The 18,626-nt window shown below is 53.4% G+C and overlaps 1 protein-coding gene across 3 annotated transcripts in view; it reads right to left on the minus strand.

Moving 5' to 3' along the window:
• The window catches only part of NRDE2 (NRDE-2, necessary for RNA interference, domain containing), a 48,307-nt gene that overhangs the window by 6,831 nt on the left and 22,850 nt on the right, over positions 1 to 18,626 (minus strand). For 2 of the 3 annotated variants that reach the window (XM_061429692.1, XM_061429693.1), the window contains 6 exons: positions 12,361 to 12,811; positions 10,527 to 10,932; positions 9,023 to 9,156; positions 6,559 to 6,679; positions 4,200 to 4,375; positions 786 to 1,172 (listed from right to left, as the gene is read on the minus strand). In XM_061429692.1, coding sequence (XP_061285676.1) covers positions 786 to 1,172; positions 4,200 to 4,375; positions 6,559 to 6,679; positions 9,023 to 9,156; positions 10,527 to 10,932; positions 12,361 to 12,811 — 1,675 coding nt within the window. Of the gene's footprint in view, positions 1 to 785; positions 1,173 to 4,199; positions 4,376 to 6,558; positions 6,680 to 9,022; positions 9,157 to 10,526; positions 10,933 to 12,360; positions 12,812 to 12,925; positions 13,866 to 18,626 lie in introns of those variants that run through there. The other variant, XM_061429694.1, reaches the window with a different exon arrangement.

Consider the following 18,626-nt stretch of genomic DNA (forward strand, 5'->3'; position numbering starts at 1 on the left):
AGGCTTGGACACTCCAAACGTCCTTCTTCAAAGACAGGCGATCAACAAATGTTGTTTAGTCACTGTCGTGTCCAACTCTCTGCGACCCCACGAACTGTAGCCCACCAGGCTCCTCTGTCCATGGGATTTCCCAGCAAGAGCACTGGAGTGGGTTGCCATTACCTCCTCCAGTGGACTCTTCCTGAGCCAAGGATCAAACCCCGTCTCCTGCATTGGCAGGTAGATTCTCTACCACTGAGCCACCAGGGAAGCCCCATCAGATTTTACCAGACACTGTTTTAATAACACAGCCTGGTGTGTGCCATTTGCAATTAAAGGATCAGAACTTTGGACATGAAAATTTAATTCTACCTGGTGGCCAGCAGAGGGCAGAAGAGTCAATCCTAGACAAATTTCTAGCAGGTAATAGGTACTAAAAAGCAGGGTAAGTAGCTTATTTTATCTATTTTAATAAGTCCTTAAATCCTCTAGCCCAGCTTAAGCATAGACCTTAACACCAACTGCTCACACAATCACAGACATCTGGTAACAGTCACCACAACAGCAGCTTGGGTCACTAACGAGCTGGGCTCAGCCTCCTGCCCGCACCCCCCCCCCCCCCCCGCCACCAGACCCCGCTCCCTGCGGCCCCTCAGAAGGGGCAGCCACACACGCGGTGCCCTAGGGTCCCTGAAGGGGGAGGTGCCGTGGCCCAGCGCCCTGCAGAACAACGAGCTCGGCCGCCCCACCAACACCCCGCGACAGGAGCCGAGGTCCCCGCCCAGGGGAGGGGGTCCCGGCGTTACCTTGGTGATCTCGTACCGTAGCCAGGAGACGCAGAGCTGAGACCGCTCCCTGCCTGCAAACAGAGGCAGTGCCAGGTGGAAGACATTGCGGATAAACTCCTCGCCCTCTCGACTGGGACCCCGGGGCCAGCGCCGGCCACCCAGAGGCTCCATGCGGCCCACACAGCTGACGCCGGAGCAGGAGAGGTCGAGGAAAGTCAAAGGCTTTTCATCATAAAGTTCGCTGTCGAAGATGCTGTTCTCATCCATGGCCAGATAGAGGCAGGGGGTGGGGGGGCTGAAGCCGGAAGGCACCCCCAGGAACTGCAGGAAGGCCGCCATCATCTGAAACTGGAGATCCGGGCTGGACAGTCGGATCAGAGACTGCCCGAGATCGTCAAACAACACCTGCAGGAAGACAAGACCCCAGTGACCGAGCGCAGCGCACGAGAGCGCCACGAGGCTCCCGCGGTTCTGTGTCAACTGTGTGGTTGTGCGTGGTCCTTGCTGCTGTGCGGGCTCCTCTCCTGTCGCCGTGAACGGGGCTCTTCTCGAGCCACGGTGCCAGGCGCTCCCTGCAGAGGCATCTCTTGTTGCGGAGCCCGCGCCCCAGGGCACACGGGCTTCGTTGCTCCACGCGTGTGGGCTCTTCCCGACCAGGGACTAAGCCCGTGTCTCCTGCTTGGCAGGTGGATTCTCTACCACTGAGCCACCAGGGTAGCCCCTCACCACCCTCAGCAATTCTTTTTATATGGATATGTGCCAACACGACTCAATTTTAAACACACAGGAGCTAGGTTTTCTGTAAAATGAGGCGAGCTGAGGGCAGGCGGGTGGGCGCTGGGGGCAGCGTCTCACACCTCCTGGGCACCCTCCACAGGAGGGGACACCACAGCAGGGACTTTCAAAGTCGCCTAATGGATTCACAGGAAATCCTGAATCGCATTCGCTTCTGAGAACACACGTCGTTGCTTTTGTAGTTACTTTCATAAATTACAGTTGGAAAAAATTTTTATTTCAAGATAGAACATTACTATTTTGTGGTTTCTTTGTACCAAATTGCTTCAGGAAATGAAAAATATGCTCCAAAATATATAAACAGCAGCAAAGGAAAAAGGACACTGTGGGACAACGGGCCGTGCTGGGAGCAACCATCAGGGCCTCAGGCTAACCACGCTCACCGCTGGCTTCACGTACAGCCTTAAACCGCGAGGCCACGGTTTAAAGGGGACTGCGCGCCGCCTGCCACCCTGCCTGCCCGCCTGGCCTCTGTGGCCGTCAGCAAAGAGGAAATCAAAACACGAGCACAGTAAGACTGGACTCCCTGGGGCTCGACCCATCAGAACCACCAACTCATCACAAAGCTTTTCTCCTCCAGGTTTTCACTAAAGTAGAGAAATCTAAGAAATCACTCACAGCAGTACTTAGCTCCAGGAATGAGCTTCCGGGAAACTGTCAAATTGCTGAGCCTTGAGAACTAACTTCTGGAGGTCAGCCATGAACTCTGTAAAACCCACACACACCAAAGACAAACCCCACCCGCCTTCTGAAAACTTGGGCTCAGCCAGGGCGGGGACCTCGCATACAGACTCGATTCCCTGGCCACTCCCTCCGGCCCAGAGAGCACCTCTCTCCTTCTCCCCGATCCTGGTTTCTTAACTCCACTCTGGCCACCCCGTTTGCCTCTCCTGGGACACCCCAGGCCCTCCAGGGCCTTCAGTCCTGCCGATCCCTCTGCTGGACTGCAAGCTCCCAGATCAAACAGATGCTCGCTCAACATCCAGGACTGGCGGAGGCCTTGTCACGGGGCAACCTCTGTCCAGACACTGGGGACACAGATGCAAACAGGAGAAGCCTCTGCCCCCGAGGCTCGTGCTTTGTCAGAGCCCGGGAGCCTCGCTGCTGTAAGGCCTCTCGGTCTGTACCTGTGACTCTCACAGGCCAGGCACGCCGAGGACCCAGACTCTAACTTGCACATGGGTTTTTTCACTAAACATGTCCCCCCGGGACTACATGACCCACAGCTAGTTGAATCTGAGGCTATGGAACCTTGGATGCAAAGGGCTGACTACAAAGTTATACTGAGATTTTCACCTGCTGGGGGCTGATGACCCTAACCCCCTCATTGTTTGGGGTAGACTGTAGTTGGTATTTGTCAAAGTGGCTCAATTCCAGGTATTGAAATAGAATTTCTTCCTTTATTTTAATGTAAAACTTCTTGGGCTCCAAAATCACTGTGGAGGTGACTGCAACCATGAAATTAAAAGACGCTTGCTTCTTGGGAGAAAAGCTATGACAAACCTAGACAGTGTATTAAAAAGCAGAGACTTCACTTCGCTGACAAACCCGTATAACCAAAGCCATGGTTTTTCCAGAGACTTCACTTTGCTGACAAACCCGTATAACCAAAGCCATGGTTTTTCCAGAGACTTCACTTCGCTGACAAACCCGTATAACCAAAGCCATGGTTTTTCCAGCAGTCATGTGTGGATGTGAGAGCTGAACCATAAAGAAGACTGAGCCCCAAAGAACTGATGCTTTCGAATTGTGGTGTTGGAGAAGACTCTTGAGAGTCCCCTGGACTGCATGGAGATCAAACCAGTCAGTCCTAAAGGTAATCAACCCTGAGTATTCATTAGAAGGACTGATGTAGAAGCTGCAATACTCTAGCCACCTGATGTGAAGAGCCAACTCACTGGAAAAGACCCTGATGTGGGAAAGATCGAAGGCAGGAGAAGAAAGGGAAGACAGAGAATGAGATGGCTGGATGGCATCACCAGCTCAATGGACATGAATCTGCGCAAACTCCAGGAGATAGTGGAGGACGGAGGAGCCTGGCATGCTGCAGTTCACGGGGTCACAAAGAATTGGACACGACTTAGCGACTGAACAATGACGACAGAAAGCTGCCGAGCTGCCAACCGTACAGCAGGGCACCAGGCCGTGAGGGAGGCAGCCGAGCACCTGGCGAGCACCAGCGCTCAATAAACGCTACTCCCTCCCCAGGAGGATGGGCCTGGACACCCCGTCCCCACAGCCTGCACCTCCTGCCCCCGTCTCCTGAGTCACACGCACACACGCATCTTCAAGGATCAAAAGCGGGGAAAGTGGACTCAGAGGAAGAAGCTAGGACAGTGACTCCATGGTTTCCAGCCTTGGAAGACAGTCTCCGGAGGGCTGACCACCAGACCCAACCACCTCCTCGGGCACAGGGACCGTCAGGGCGAGAGAGCTGAGCCTCCTCCATCACCAGCAGCCAACGCGGTCCTGCCGCTTTCCCAGGAGAGGATGTTTCTGGAGACGGGAGTGGGAGCAGGTCGGCCTCTCCTGAGCCAGGCGTGGGCTCAGCAAGGGCAGCGGGTTCCTTCTGGGAACGGAAACCCAGCGGGGATGGGAGAGCAAACGACCGCCGCTGGGGGATGGGAAGGGCCTCACCTGTCTCTCGGGGTCCTCGCAGTCTTCCTCCGTCTGCTTCCTGGCCTTGTCCGGGCGCCACGGCCTCCAGTGCCTGTGGTCTCGGGACCGCTCGGCAGCCAGCCAGATCTGCCACCGGGGCAGAGCCTTGTCTCTAATCTCCTGGTCTTCCTCCTCCGGCTCCTCGTCGTCGTCATCTAGGCGAGAATGAAACCTCCAGCGACCCAACCAGCAGGGAGCACCACCCTCAACCCTCAACCCCTCTGCCAGGGCCAGGGGCACAGTGGGCACCAGAAGGCCGAGATGAGCGTGACCCAGGCCCGGCCTTCCAGGCCGCTCAGCGGCATTTACGGACTCTCCCATAATCAGTCAGGTTCCCAGAAAAGGAAGGTGAACTGATGAAATCAGATGATTCTTTATGCTATCACAGCAATTAAAAATGGGAATGACACGTATTTTAGAAGAGAACTGTCCAGGAGAACTTTCTGTGATGATGAGAATGTTCTAATTCTGTGTGATATGGTAGCCACATGTGACCTGCTGGGCATGTGAATCGTAGCTGGTAGAATAACTGAATTTCAAATTTTATTTCAACTAATTTTAATTAAAACACCATGTGTTGCTAGCAGCTACTGTGTCGCACACACAGTTCCAGAATGCTGAAGGACGTCTAGTGACACGCTGCTTCCGACTGTCTTAAGCCATCAGTGGCCTATGACTATCATCCGTGTTCACTTTTTTAAAGAAAGAGGCAATTCAAGATAGCCTATATTTTATTTCACTTTGTTTCCTAACTCTGAACATGCAGAATAAAAAAAGGAAAAAAGTCTGAGTTTTCCACTGAAGTCAACAAACTTAAAAATAAACACAGCACGTACAACGGTGTGGCCGCCCGGAGAAGTCTGGCAGTTTCTTAGGAAACTAAACGCACTGGCCACGAGACCTAGAAGTTGTATTCTTGGGTGCTGATCCCAGAAAAATGAAAACCGATGTTCCCACAAAACCTTTACACTAATGCCCACAGCAGTTGATTCATAAAAGCCCAAAACTGGCAACAAGGCAAGAGTCCTATACTAGGTGCCTAGAGAAACTATGGCACAGCTATGCTGCAGGCACCACCGAGCAAAACACAGGACACCACTGCCGGCACGCACGGTGCGGCAGACCTCGGGCGTTCTGCCAACGAGGAGAGCCGATCTTCAAACGCCACACAGAGTGCGCCTGCCAGTGAGGATGCGAGGAGCTCGGGACCCTGCTGCGCTGGTGCTGAGCATGCAAGATGGTGCAGCTGCTGTGGAAATGCCATGTGAGGGCTCCGCAAAGAATCAGGCAGAAGCACCGCGTGAGCTGGCAGTTTACCCCTGGGTGCATTTCCCAAAGAACCGAAAGCTGGGGCTCAAGGACTCAAACAGGAATCTGCACGTCCGCGGTCCTAGCGGTATATTCACCACCGCCGAAAGGGGAAGTGATGCGTCGTGTGTGTGTGTGTGTGTGTGTGTGTGTGTGTGTGTGTGTGTGTGAGATATGCACACGGTGGGAAATCATTCAGCCTCTGGGAAGGAATACTGGCATGTGCTGCGCACCGCGTAAGCCTCGAGGACACCACACTGCGTGAGCCAAGCAGCACTGACGCGCACGTGCTCTTCAGGTGCTTGGATCCAATCGGCAGAAGCCGGGTGGTGGGAGTCGGCAGGGCCACGAGGAGGGATGGGGAGTGAGCTGGACGGGCGCCGGGGTGCTGGGGGAGACGGAGGAGCTGAGGGGGACGTAGCTGACGATGGGTGACAGCGACCTGTCACCGAACTGCACACTTAAAAACGGCTAGAATGGTAAATTGTGTGTGTGTGTTACAATTAGAAATGCTGAAAAGAGTTACATACAATTCCACTTATATAAACAGGTGAAAGAAGACAGCAGTGGAACGGAAATGGAGAAGGGACTCGCAGTGGGCTGGGGGTAGGCCGGGGACGGGTGGGGGGTGTGGAGCCAGAAGGGGGCGCACAGGGGCCTCGAGGGAGGCAGGGCTCTGCAGGGAGACCGCGGCGGGGCTGCCTGAAGCCGCACAGGGATAAACGCAGAGTGCTGGGCAGACACAGGCGGAAGTGAGCGCCTGCAGACTACCAGCAGCGACCTCCACCGCCGGTGCAGCGGGGCGAAGGGCGCACAGAAGCCCCGTGTACTCTTCCCCGACCTCTCGGCAGGGGTGGTGGGGGCTGCTTCAGGGTGTCTCAGAGGAAGAACAGCCTGCGCTCCCAGGCCACTCGCGGGATCTGCACAACGTTCCTGAGCTCCTGAGGAACAGCCGGCACACACCAACAAGCCAGGAAAACAGAAAACCCCCGAGGAAGAGGCAGCGGCCCTCCCCCGAGAGGCGCCTCACCTGCGCCGACGGCCACCCAGCCGCCCCACTCCTGCTGGTGCATCCAGGCTCGCCAGCCTCGGGCGCCCTTCTCCCCGGCCCGGGGCTCGCCGCTGTCCCAGAAGGGCTCAAAGAACTCCACCTGTCGAGATGTAAAACACGGAGGTTGCCGCCACATTCAGCTCTGTGCCAACAAGCACCGAGCCCCTGCTGTGTGCTGGGAAGATGTGTTGAGGTTTGGTCACGCGCTCCAGAGTATTTGAAGCCTCAAGCGCGTGGACTGGTCCTGGGCCAGGCTTTAACCCAGGGCGCTCCTGCGACCCTCGTCAGCAAGGCCTCCCATCACAGAGGCTGTCAGTCAAGGGGTGGGGATGAGGGCAGCTCTGACCCTGACCCCTGACCACACCCCAGGCTCTGCAGAGAGACTCAGTCACTTCTATAGTATAGCAGGTTCTTAAAACAGCAAAACATGTCTTAAAATAACTGTGCTACCTGGCTTACTATACTACCAATCAGTTCTGTCAATACTAACCAACATTCCTGACCCCAATTTTGTGTAGAAAAGAAAGGTTAAAAATAATGATGATTAAAAATAGTTTTTACAGGCAGTTCATGAAAGCTCCACAAGATGGAGACCTTAGCCTGTCACCAAAGACCTCGGAAAGTTCACCATAAATTGAGCTACCCTGTCTGTCTCCTACCAGACCCTCTTCGTCAGGTAGAAAACTGACTTTTCTTAAGTGGAAAAAGGAAAAATGTTTTCTTATATCCCTCCCGCTCCCTGCCCCCCACCCAAATTAGGATCAGTGCTGACAAGCACCAACGTGTAATTTCACTGCAACTTTAGCCAAGGTTTTAGGTAGAGGAAAGGTTAACCAGAGGGTGGCTCATTGGTAAAGAATCTGCCTGCCAATGCAGGGGACACAGGTTGGATCCCAGGTCCAAGAAGATCCCATGGAGGGACAACTAAGCCCGTGCACGACAGCTACTGAGTCTGTGCCCCAAAGCCCGAGGGATCACAACTCCTGGGTCTGCGCCCCAGAGCCCGAGGGATCACGGCTCCCGAGTTTGCGCCTTAGAGCCCCAGAATGGGGGGGCGGGGAGTGGGGGGGGTCACGACTCCTGAGTCTGCGCCCCAGAGCCCGGGGTTCATGACTCCTGAGTCTGCGCCCCAGAGCCCGGGGTTCATGACTCCTGAGTCTGCGCCCCAGAGCCCGGGGTTCATGACTCCTGAGTCTGCGCCCCAGAGCCCGGGGTTCATGACTCCTGAGTCTGCGCCCCAGAGCCCGGGGTCACGACTCCTGAGTCTGCGCCCCAGAGCCCGGGGTCACGACTCCTGAGTCTGCGCCCCAGAGCCCGGGGTCCGACTCCTGGTCTGCGCCCCAGAGCCGGGTCACGACTCCTGAGTCTGCGCCCCAGAGCCCGGGGTCACGACTCCTGAGTCTGCGCCCCAGAGCCCGGGGTCACGACTCCTGAGTCTGCGCCCCAGAGCCCGGGGTCACGACTCCTGAGTCTGCGCCCCAGAGCCCGGGGTCACGACTCCTGAGTCTGCGCCCCAGAGCCCGGGGTCACGACTCCTGAGTCTGCGCCCCAGAGCCCGGGGTCACGACTCCTGAGTCTGCGCCCCAGAGCCCGAGGGAATCACGACTCCTGAGTCTGCGCCCCAGAGCCCGGGGTCACGACTCCTGAGTCTGCGCCCCAGAGCCCGGGTCACGACTCCTGAGTCTGCGCCCCAGAGCCCGGGGTCACGACTCGAGTCTGCGCCCCAGAGCCCGGGGTCACGACTCCTGAGTCTCGCCCCAGAGCCCGGGGTCACGACCCTGAGTCTGCGCCCCAGAGCCCGGGGACTCCTGAGTCTGCGCCCCAGAGCCCGGGGTCACGACTCCTGAGTCTGCGCCCCAGAGCCCGGGGTCACGACTCCTGAGTCTGCGCCCCAGAGCCCGGGGTCACGACTCCTGAGTCTGCGCCCCAGAGCCCGGGGTCACGACTCCTGAGTCTGCGGCACGGAGCCCGGGGGTTCTAAGTACTGAAGCTGAAACACTCTAGAGCCCCTGCTCCACAACAAGAGAAACCACGGCAATGAGAAGCCCAAGCACCACACCTACAGAACAGCCTGCACAGACACAGAGGCCTAGTCAAATAAATAAATGGAATTATGAAAAATTAAAAAAGGCATGGTAACTGCTTCCCTGGAGGTAGGTGGTAACCAGCATTTAAACAGGGGTGAAAGTAAGGGGGAAATAAAGGACATCAGTGAGTCTTTATAGCTGGGAGGTGGAGGGATCGTCTTTCCGCTCTCAATGCTTCACTGCTTTTGTGGCGGACTTTTCCTTGGATTGCCAGGATATTTCTGAGACAACCCTCAACTGATGTAAGGAGGATGTAAATATTTTGAAAATACTACCGTCAACTCCTATTACCCACACCCTTCCCCAGAAGAGGGAGGGGCCGAGGCGGGAGCAGGGAACTCAGGCGGGACACGCACCTGGCCTTTGGTGGGCAGGCCCTTCACGCTGTCCGGCTTGAAGAACGTGAAGTCGACCATGGCCTGGAACAGAGACACGGCCTTCTCGGAGTGGCCAGCCTGCCGCAGGAAGTGGCACTGCTGGAGGAAGAGGGCTGCAGGCGGGAAAGCAAAGGGGACGAGCCCCGGTGAGCGCCTGGGCAGGGAGAGAGCAGCCCCCACAGACGCGCAGCTCAGCACCCAGGCCGTCTTCTCCCCAAAACCAGTGACTGTCACAGCTTCAAATCAGACGAGCAAGTCCTGAGTTTAAAGGACCCACGTAACAGTACTGCAATCATGGTACACGTATTCTCACTTTTAAAGGAAAGGCCACAGAGTACAAATAGTAACAATAAAACAAGACCAGGGGATGGTCTGAATATTGCTTATCAAGTACTCAGAGCTCATTATTACAAGAAAAACTCTGGGGAAAGGATGGCGCAGTAGATTTTTTTTTTTAATCAGAGCCAAGCTCTGTACTCAGCTGATCACTAGATGGCATTATTCACCAGCAATTTCCATCACAGACTCAGTCCTGCTGTAAACAAATCTGGGTTTCATGTTTGAAATTTTCATTTAAACTGTGGTACAATTCTCTCTATGAGATACCATTAAGCTGTTTGAGCATACCAACACATAATATCAAATATGAGGCCCTTTAAGGCAGTGACACAACTGCTTATTATTTCTAGAGCAATATATTTCTTCTATCTTTAGAAATTAGTAGCAATATTCAATAGCAGGGATTTGATCAAAGAAATTTGATCCCTTTGATCAAATCAAAGGGATTTGAGTAAAACCCTGAGCTAGGCTCCCCATATACCATCTCAGCTGACAGGCACAGCCCTCCTGGGAAGCAGGTATTGGACTGCTGTTGCTGGGGGAGAAACGACCGGTCAAACAGGTTAAGGAACCTACCCAAGGTCACACAGGAGCCTGTGAAGGGCAAACCCAGCATTCAGGTCAGGAGTGATACACTCCAGTAAAACAGGCCATCTCTGGATCTCACTACTGGACAAAATGTGTAATATAGTCTAGTGTCCTTCGGGACCTACTGAAAATGTTACCAGTATAATGACGCCAGGAACCTGTATCTACTAGTGAATTCCAGCCAGCCAGGGCACCCTGCACGCGTGACCGCCCACGCCCCCACAACGGGCGAGACGTGGGCATCTCCACAGACGGGGCCACCAACAGCCAAAGCAGTTAAGAGACTGTGTTTACCTGAATAACAACTGGAAAAGCTGGAACTTCTAGTCTGGCAATATTTTCTGAACTGTACTGGCTTAATAATGCCTCCCGCTGCCCAGAAGGTGGGGGGGGAGGGGGGTACCCATCGTCAAAAGGAGTCATAATACCCTTTTTTAAGCATCAGTTTTATCGACTTAGACTTTCCTAAAATAAGTCAAAGATAAACTATTTTCAATGAAGCCAAAAGAAAGAACAGCCCCTCCCACGTCACTGGACTGGGTCCCTGTCTCCTTACCAAACATGGCCTCCTCGGTGCCGGGCAGCTCGGGGTGGGAGACGATGCTGCCGTCCCTCACGGCGGACAGGGTGCTCAAGCACTTCCCGTACAGACTCTGAATTTTTGATACGGAGAAGGTGCTGAACTGGCTCTGGCAGAACAACAGGTATTTCTGCCAGAGGGCTGTGTTGTTGGGATGTAAGAAGATCAGTTTCTGCCACTCTTTGAGCAGAGTGGCGGGCTCCCAGAACTCGGCGCAGAGCTTCAGCTTGGCGAGCTTCAGGTCCACACTGCTCGGGTTGCTCTCGATGGCCCGCTCCAGGATGGCCAGCTTCTTCTCCAGGACCAGCCGGAGGGACCGCTTCCGCGTCTCCGGCTCTCCTTCCTCCACGGCATAGAGGCCCGGACTTCTCATGAGCTCGTCCTCAACAACAAAAACACCCACTCGTATGGGCAAGTGGAACCGGGGGACCGGGGGTGTCGGCGCTGCTTGCGGAGTGACTTACAAGGCCCACAGGGCTGCTCATTCCACACAGTGAAGTGCTCCTCGGGTCAGTAGCTCTGGTCTTATGTTTGGGGTTGGGAGTTTAGTCGGTAAGACGTGTCCAGCTCCCTGAGACCCCATGGACTGTAGCCCACCAGATGCCCCTGTCCATGGGACTCTCCAGGCAAGAATTCTGAAGTGAGTTGCCATTTCCTCCTCCAGGGGATCTTCCTGACCTGGGGATCGAACCCCATCTCTTAGGTCTCCTGCACTGGCAGGCACCGCCTGGGAAGCCCTATCCACTATCTCTCGAGAGTCCCTTGGACTGCAAGGAGATCCAACCAGTCCCTCCTAAAGGAAATCAGTCCTGAATATTCACTGGAAGGACTGATGCTGAAGCTGAAACTCCAATACTTTGGCCACCTGATGCAAAGAACTGACTCCTTGGAAAAGACCCTGATGCTGGGAAAGATTGAAGGCGGGAGGAGAAGGGGATGCCAGAGGATGAGATAGCTGGATGACATCACCAACTCGATGGACATGACTCTGGGTAAATTCTGGGAGTTGGTGATGGACAAGAAGGCCTGGCGTGCTGCAGTCCGTGGGGTCACAAAGAGTCAGACATGACCGAGCGACTGAACTGGACTGATTTACTTATGTATTTATTTACCTGGCTGCACCAGGTCTCAGCTGCAGCTTGCGGGATCTAGTTCCCTGGCCAGGGATTGAACCCGAGCCCTCTGCATGTGGAGCTTGGAGACTTAGCCACTGGACCACCTGCAGAGTCCCTGTCATTTTAAACTTAGATTTCTGTATCAATAACTAGCATGCAGTGTCTTGAAAACCTTTTCTGAAAAGCCGATTTTACCAATAACACAGCCGAATGTGGGACAAATGTGGTAATTACATAAGTGGTTCCAAAAATAAGTGGGACAAAGACAGATGCACATATTTCAGAAAGGGAGCCAGTAACTCCAACCCCGTCCCTGCAGACCGCCCCGTGCACCCCGCACGTTCTCTCGGCACTTCAGGAACGCCTCCCCACTGCGTGGCGTGCACCCACCCCGGTTCTGTTCACGGCTCACCATCTCTTGGAGGCCATTTCTTACACCCAAGTGGCAAGTCACCCCCTCATTCCATCCCCCGCTTCTGTGTCATAGCATGTCCTACCCCAGACTGCAGTTACCCCTCACACATCAGTCTTCATCACTGGGCTTTGAGCAAACTCAGGGCAAGGGCTCTATTCTAATCTTTAGAGGCCCAGCACCAGGGTTCCTCACAGGAGCTCAAGACTCACTGCAGGATAAACCAGTGCCCAGCGCGAGGGCCGCCATTCCCAGGTGGGAGACCTGGGACCTCGACGCTCACCTGGAAAGCAACGAAGGCCATCCACAGCTCCGTGTCCCGAGGGCTCTCGCGGACCTTCCTGTTAAACTCCTCCACCCTGGCCTTGAGGAGCGCGCTCTCTCTGTCGGGCTGTGAGTCTGGTGGCCTGGACTCCTGCTCTGAAGGACCCTGTCCCTGTAACCACTGCGTAGTGGCTTGATCGTAAATCCCCAGAGGGTTCAGCCAGCTGGTAGCAGGGGGAGCCGCGTCATCCACGCCCTTCACCGGGATAAAGGAGAGCGGCTCCAACGCCAGAGCTTCAGGCTGACTGCTGACAGCAAGGCCGTCCACGTTCATCAACCCCACGCTCTTCTTCGTAAAGTAGCGCTCGATGTGCTTGTGGGAACGCTTCTTTTCTGTGGAAGTCCCCTCCCAAGATATACATTGCTTCTTCGGGTTGAGGCCGAGGCAGGAGTCTCCTTTCCTCTTGTATCTAATGTTTGAAAAATAAAACAGGTTACCGAGAGAACGCGCGCACTGGCTCCATGGACTGAAGGCCCAGCAGGCACTCTGGCTCTGCCAGTTAAGTTCATGTACTCAAACTCACCTTCCCTCCAAACTGTTTCTACTCAGAGAAGTACGAGGACTTTTCCTCTATCCTGCTGTTTCATCTGCGTCTCACGAATTTCAGATCACGCCTGTCTTCCAGACCTTAGTACCTACCCGCCCCTAAGCTCTGCACAGCACCGTCATCACGCCACCTCAGGCCGCACCGCATGTGACAGGCAAGGGGAAACCATCGCCTCCCCCTCGACGGTGTTCTTAAATAAGGACGCTGAGGCCTCAGGTGACACCAGGCCCTCCGACTCCTACACCAGTCCCTTTTCCTCCGTGCTGTCTACTTCAGAAAATAATAGAGAGGTCTAAGGTTCTTTTTTTAATCCCGAGACAAAGTGTGTCAAATAAAATTACATTTGGCTATTTTCTACCCTACAGGAAAAGAGGCTGGGCTCTAAAATGCTTTTATGGGTCGTGTAGGCGTCCCCGGAGCTACAGACACATGACTGCTGAGTATCTGTAGGAAAGCTGAGGAAAACTGTGCCCTTTCCGTGTGTGTGCTACACAAACAACCCAATTCAAACATCAGCAAAAGATGTGAGCAGAAACGGCACAAAAGACACGCGCGGCCGGTAAACACATGAAGAAGTGGTCAGCGTCGTGAGTCACCAACGAAAGGCCCGCGAGAAGCACGGTGCCCCGAGCGCAGACCCACCAGGACAGCCAGGATGAGGGAAAGGCCGGGCGACACCGAGCCGCGGCCAGCGACCTGGAGGGGAGCCGGGGCTCACGGGCCGCTGGGGGGAACGGGCCTGGCAGTTTAAAAACAAACGAAACCCAAACGCAGACCTCGCCCCGTGGCCCAGCAATTCTATTCCCAGGGATTTACCCAAGAAAAGGGAAACCGCAACCCTACACAAAGGGCTGTGCACAAGCGTTCTCGCAAGCTTGTTACAAGCGTACTCGAAACAGCAAACGCTGGAGAAGGGCCAGGGCCCACCGCCAGAAGAACGGGTGAGCAGACGGCGGAGCGGCCGCGGAGGGGCACTCCCAGCCGGAGAGGCACGAGCGCGACAGGCGCCCCGGAGGACGAAACTCGGAGAAAGGAGTCGGACACAGACGCGCACACGCCAGCCGAGTCCGTTACATGAAACCCTGACAGACAAACACGCTCGCTGACGGAAACTCAGGACAGTGATCTTCTCTGGGAGGAGGGGTGTGGACAGAGTGGAAAGGAGCCTGAGGAGGCTGCGGGAGGCTGCGCGGCGGGCGGACGAGTGCCCTGCGCCCTGCTTGCAGCCGCTGCCCACCGCTCGCACCCCTGCTGAGCTCCGCCTGCGGTCAGACCAGCAGCGGCAGGACATGAGACCCCCAGGGGAGTGTGGGCCCCAACATGCACGCGTCAGCCCAAAACTACTCCCTTCGCCACACCTCCGTCTGCGGAAACTGGACCCCGGTGCCAAAAAGATTGGGGACCGCTGCCCTAAGAAACAAACGTTAAGTTAAAAACGAGTTTTGTTCTCCCTGATTACTATGACATGGAACAGACTGGTTCCAAATAGGAAAAGGAGTACGTCAAGGCTGTATATTGTCACCCTGCTTATTTAACTTCTATGCAGAGTACATCATGAGAAACGCTGGGCTGGAGGAAGCACAAGCTGGAATCAAGATTGCCGGGAGCAATATCAATAACCTCAGATATGCAGACACCACCACCCTTATGGCAGAAAGTGAAGACAAACTAAAGAGCCTCTTAATGACAGTGAAAGAGGAGAGTGAAAAGGTTGGCCTAAAGCTCAACATTCAGAAAACTAACATCATGGCATCCAGTCCCACCACTTCATGGGAAATAGATGGGGAAACAGTGGACACAGTGTCAGACTTTATTTTTCTGGGCTCCAAAATCACTGCAGATGGTGATTGCAGCCATGAAATTAAAAGTCACTTGGTCCTTGGAAGGAAAGTTATGACCAACCTAGTAGCATATTCAAAAGCAGGGACACGACTTTGCCGACAAAGTTCCGTCTAGTCAAGGCTATGGTTTTTCCAGTGGTCATATATGGATTGAGAGTTGGACTGTGAAGAAAGCTGATCGCTGAAGAATTGATGCTTTTGAACTGTGGTGTTGGAGAAGACTCTTGAGAGTCCCTTGGAATGCAAGAAGTTCCAATCAGTCTGTCCTAAAGGAGATCAGTCCTGGGTGTTCATTGGAAGGACTGATGTTGAAGCTGAAACTCTGATACTTTGGCCACCTCATGTGAAGAGTTGACTCATTGGAAAAGACCCTGATGCTGGGAGGGATTGAGGGCAGGAGGAGAAGGGGACGACAGAGGATGAGATGGCTGGATGGCATCACCGATTTGATGGACATGAGTTTGGGTAAACTCCAGGAGTTGGTGATGGACAGGGAGGCCTGGCCTGCTGCGATTCATGGGGTGGCAAAGAGTCGGACACGACTGAGTGACTGAACTGAACAACTATTTTCTCTAAAAGTCAACAATGTTTTAGATATTCAAGCAATCTCAAAAAATGTCTGCTGACTTTTCTGGCTTTAAAACTGTATTTTGTAAAGCTGATCTTATAGCTTCCTTTTATAGCAAACTAGATGAAGAAGATGGGAGAATGCAATGGCATCCCACTCCAGTACTCTTGCCTGGAAAATCCCATGGGCGGAGGAGCCTGGTAGGCTGCAGTCCATTGGGTCGCTAGGAGTCGGACACGACTGAGCGACTTCACTTTCACTTTTCACTTTCATGCATTGGAGAAGGAAATGGCAACCCACTCCAGTGTTCTTGCCTGGAGAATCCCAGGGACAGGGGAGCCTGATGGGCTGCCGTCTATGGGGTTGCACAGAGTCGGATACAACTGACGTGACTTAGCAGCAGCAGCAGCAGCAGATGAAGATGATACAGGAGAAAAGAGAATACAACTATTAAGTATCAACACTCAGATAATGTGCATATGTATTATGTACATTCATTTACATATCCTGATTTTAAATAGCTGATACAGAGCTTCACGCGTTTCTCCCTACTTTTAAGCATTTCTTCATGCCATTAGTTTTAGAAACAACTATTTTTATTGACTTCACACTGGCCCCCTGGAAGTGCCCCATAATTTATTTAACCATTTCCCTATTGTTGGACATTTAGGTTCTACCCAATTTATCACTTATCACAAAATCTTAATTACTGGACTGGACCTCGGATGTAATTTAATGCAATAGTTCCCCCAAATAAAAGCACTTTTCCTATAAAATCCTTATCAAATAATCAGCTAGTCTTCACTTGAACAATTCCAGAGGTAGGGACACCCATTTTGTTTGGAGGCTCAGTGAATGATATCAAATGTATCTATTATAAAATCAGACATAGGCACTTCGGGGCTTCCCAGATGGCGCTAGTGGTAAAGAATCCACATGCCAATGCAGGAGAGGCAAGAGACGTGGGTTCGATCCCTAGGTCGGGAAGGTTCCCTGGAGGAGGGCATGGCAACCCACTGCAGTACTCTTGCCTGGAAAATTCCATGGTCAGAGGAGCCTGTAAGTCACAGTCCATAGGCCTGCAAGAGAGTCAGACACGACCAGCAACTAAGCACACACATTAGGCATTTAGTCACCAGAGGGAAAAAAGAGAGAGAAAAGAAATGAGAACACAAGAGGGCAAGCTTGGGAAGAGAATATGTTTAAATCAAGCACCCAATCTGCCCTGAACCCACTCAGCAGGGCTGGCTGGGCTGGGCAACATAAACCTGCCTTTCCTTTGGAGAATTCAGTTCACACAGGCCTTCCCAGAGTCCTGACTGCCTTGGTCCAAATTCCAGCTTCTTCATTTACTAAGCTGGGTGACCGTAATCAAGTTTTAAAAAACAAACAAACTGTGCCTCAGTTTCCTCGTCTGCAAAACAGGAACTGTAACAGTAACTTATGTTGTAGAATTGCCAGGATGATCAAAAAAGTTTATATGTATAAAGGCTAAGCCATACAGTAAGGACTAGATGAGTTTAAAATACCATTATCATTTCATACAACTTGGCTCCTAAACAAGAGCCAACTATTTCAGCTGGTGGATAGCCAAAGAAACAATAAACTCTTCCAAAAATGGCCAAAAAAAAAAAAAAGAAAGCTGAACTTCCCTGACAGACAATGTATTAGTCCTAGGGAACTTTCCGAAGGTAGCCTGGACCTGCTCCACACTAACTTTAGAACCTGAGCCCTGTTTACCGCAACGCTCCAATCCACTGCACGCCATTGCTGGGACGCTCACGCTCTCAGACCCGCTTTCATGCCGAGCCAAACTTCCACTCACCGGTCCTGGTGCCGCCTGCCAAGTTACACAGGACACTGCCAACCCACCTTCCCGAGTGCAGCAAGCCTATAGGACGGTGCCGTGCCCGACACAGGCTGGTGCCCACAGCCCTCACCCAGGCCTCGCGGGACAGTGTAGCCACGCGTCTGCTCCTGTCTTGCCAGTGCTCGTGGTTTGTCAGGATCTCTCCTAACAGGTGTGAAAACTCAGGACCTGACGCCGTATTCCCACCGTGCTGACCAGCTCAGCGTGCCGCGGGACCACCACCTTCCCAGATCCTGATACTAACAGTTGTACAGCTATTAATCTGAGCAAGACTTTACCTGACTTGAGCTTTAGCAAATTACTAGGAAATCTCGCCAGTGCCCTGCACCCTTTGGAGTGGTCTCTTTGCAAGCTTAGATGGATGAAGTCGTCTCCAGTCACTCTCTTCCTCAGCTCTGGGCCATTCACTAGCAGAGGTTCAAGAGCCACTCTGTGAATATTGCTTCCTTTTTTTAATCTAGTACTGTGATAGTAAGCCTTTATCTTTGCACACCAATTTCTAATTCCATATCAAATATTTCTGATATTTGTGTGAGGCATGTAGGAGTTACAATTTCCAGTTTACAAATGAAGACACAGGGGCTCAGAAAGGTTAAGCCAGCGGTCCCGTTTTTGGCACCAAGGACCTGTCTCCTGGAAGACTTTTTTCCATCCCGGGAGGGATGGGTCAGCACTGAGGAGCAGCAGATGAAGCCTGCTCACTCGCCCCCCACCTCTGGCTGTGTGGCGGGGTTCCCAACAGGGTGCCAGTCACCGACCCGCGGGTTGGGGCCCCCTGGGTTAAGTGACTTGCTTGGGATTATGGTACTAGTCAATGGCAAAGTCAGAAGGAGAACCAGCATCTTCTGTTTCCCAACCTAGAAAATGTCCTACCACAGAACCCGTGTCTTCTTTGGGGATGGCGGAAGAGCACCAGAGAAGTACGGGTGTAAATCCCAACTCTCTCACTTCCTGGTGCGTGACCTTCCGACGGTCCTCCATCCCTGGGAGTCCTCTCCCTGGCTGGGTAGGATCAGCATGCCCTCCTCCTGGAGCAGCTGCAAGTTGGCAGGCCGACTCCAAGGGGAGAGAAGTGCAAGCTGGTGCTGCCCGCTCCGTTCCTGCCAGCATTTGCCGGGTCTCCCCACACTGAGGCACAAAAGACCAGAGGACTTCAGGGAGCGTTAATACCACTCCAAAATACACAGATGCACTAAGAGCGTCATTAACCCCTTGCCATGAGGTTTCAGGAGACAGTATGCAGATACAAACACAAGCCAAAAATAACTGACGTCAGCTCCTCATGAAGGGAATTACAGCTGGAGCTGCGTATGTGGGGAGCAACACTGTCACGCTGAGTGACACCCTGATTAAAAGGTGGAGGGGCGGCAAAGGGGCGGGAGCGAAAATTTAGTTTGA

Source organism: Bos javanicus, chromosome 10 (genome assembly GCF_032452875.1).
Source record: "Bos javanicus breed banteng chromosome 10, ARS-OSU_banteng_1.0, whole genome shotgun sequence".
Taxonomy (NCBI): Eukaryota; Metazoa; Chordata; class Mammalia; order Artiodactyla; family Bovidae; genus Bos; species Bos javanicus.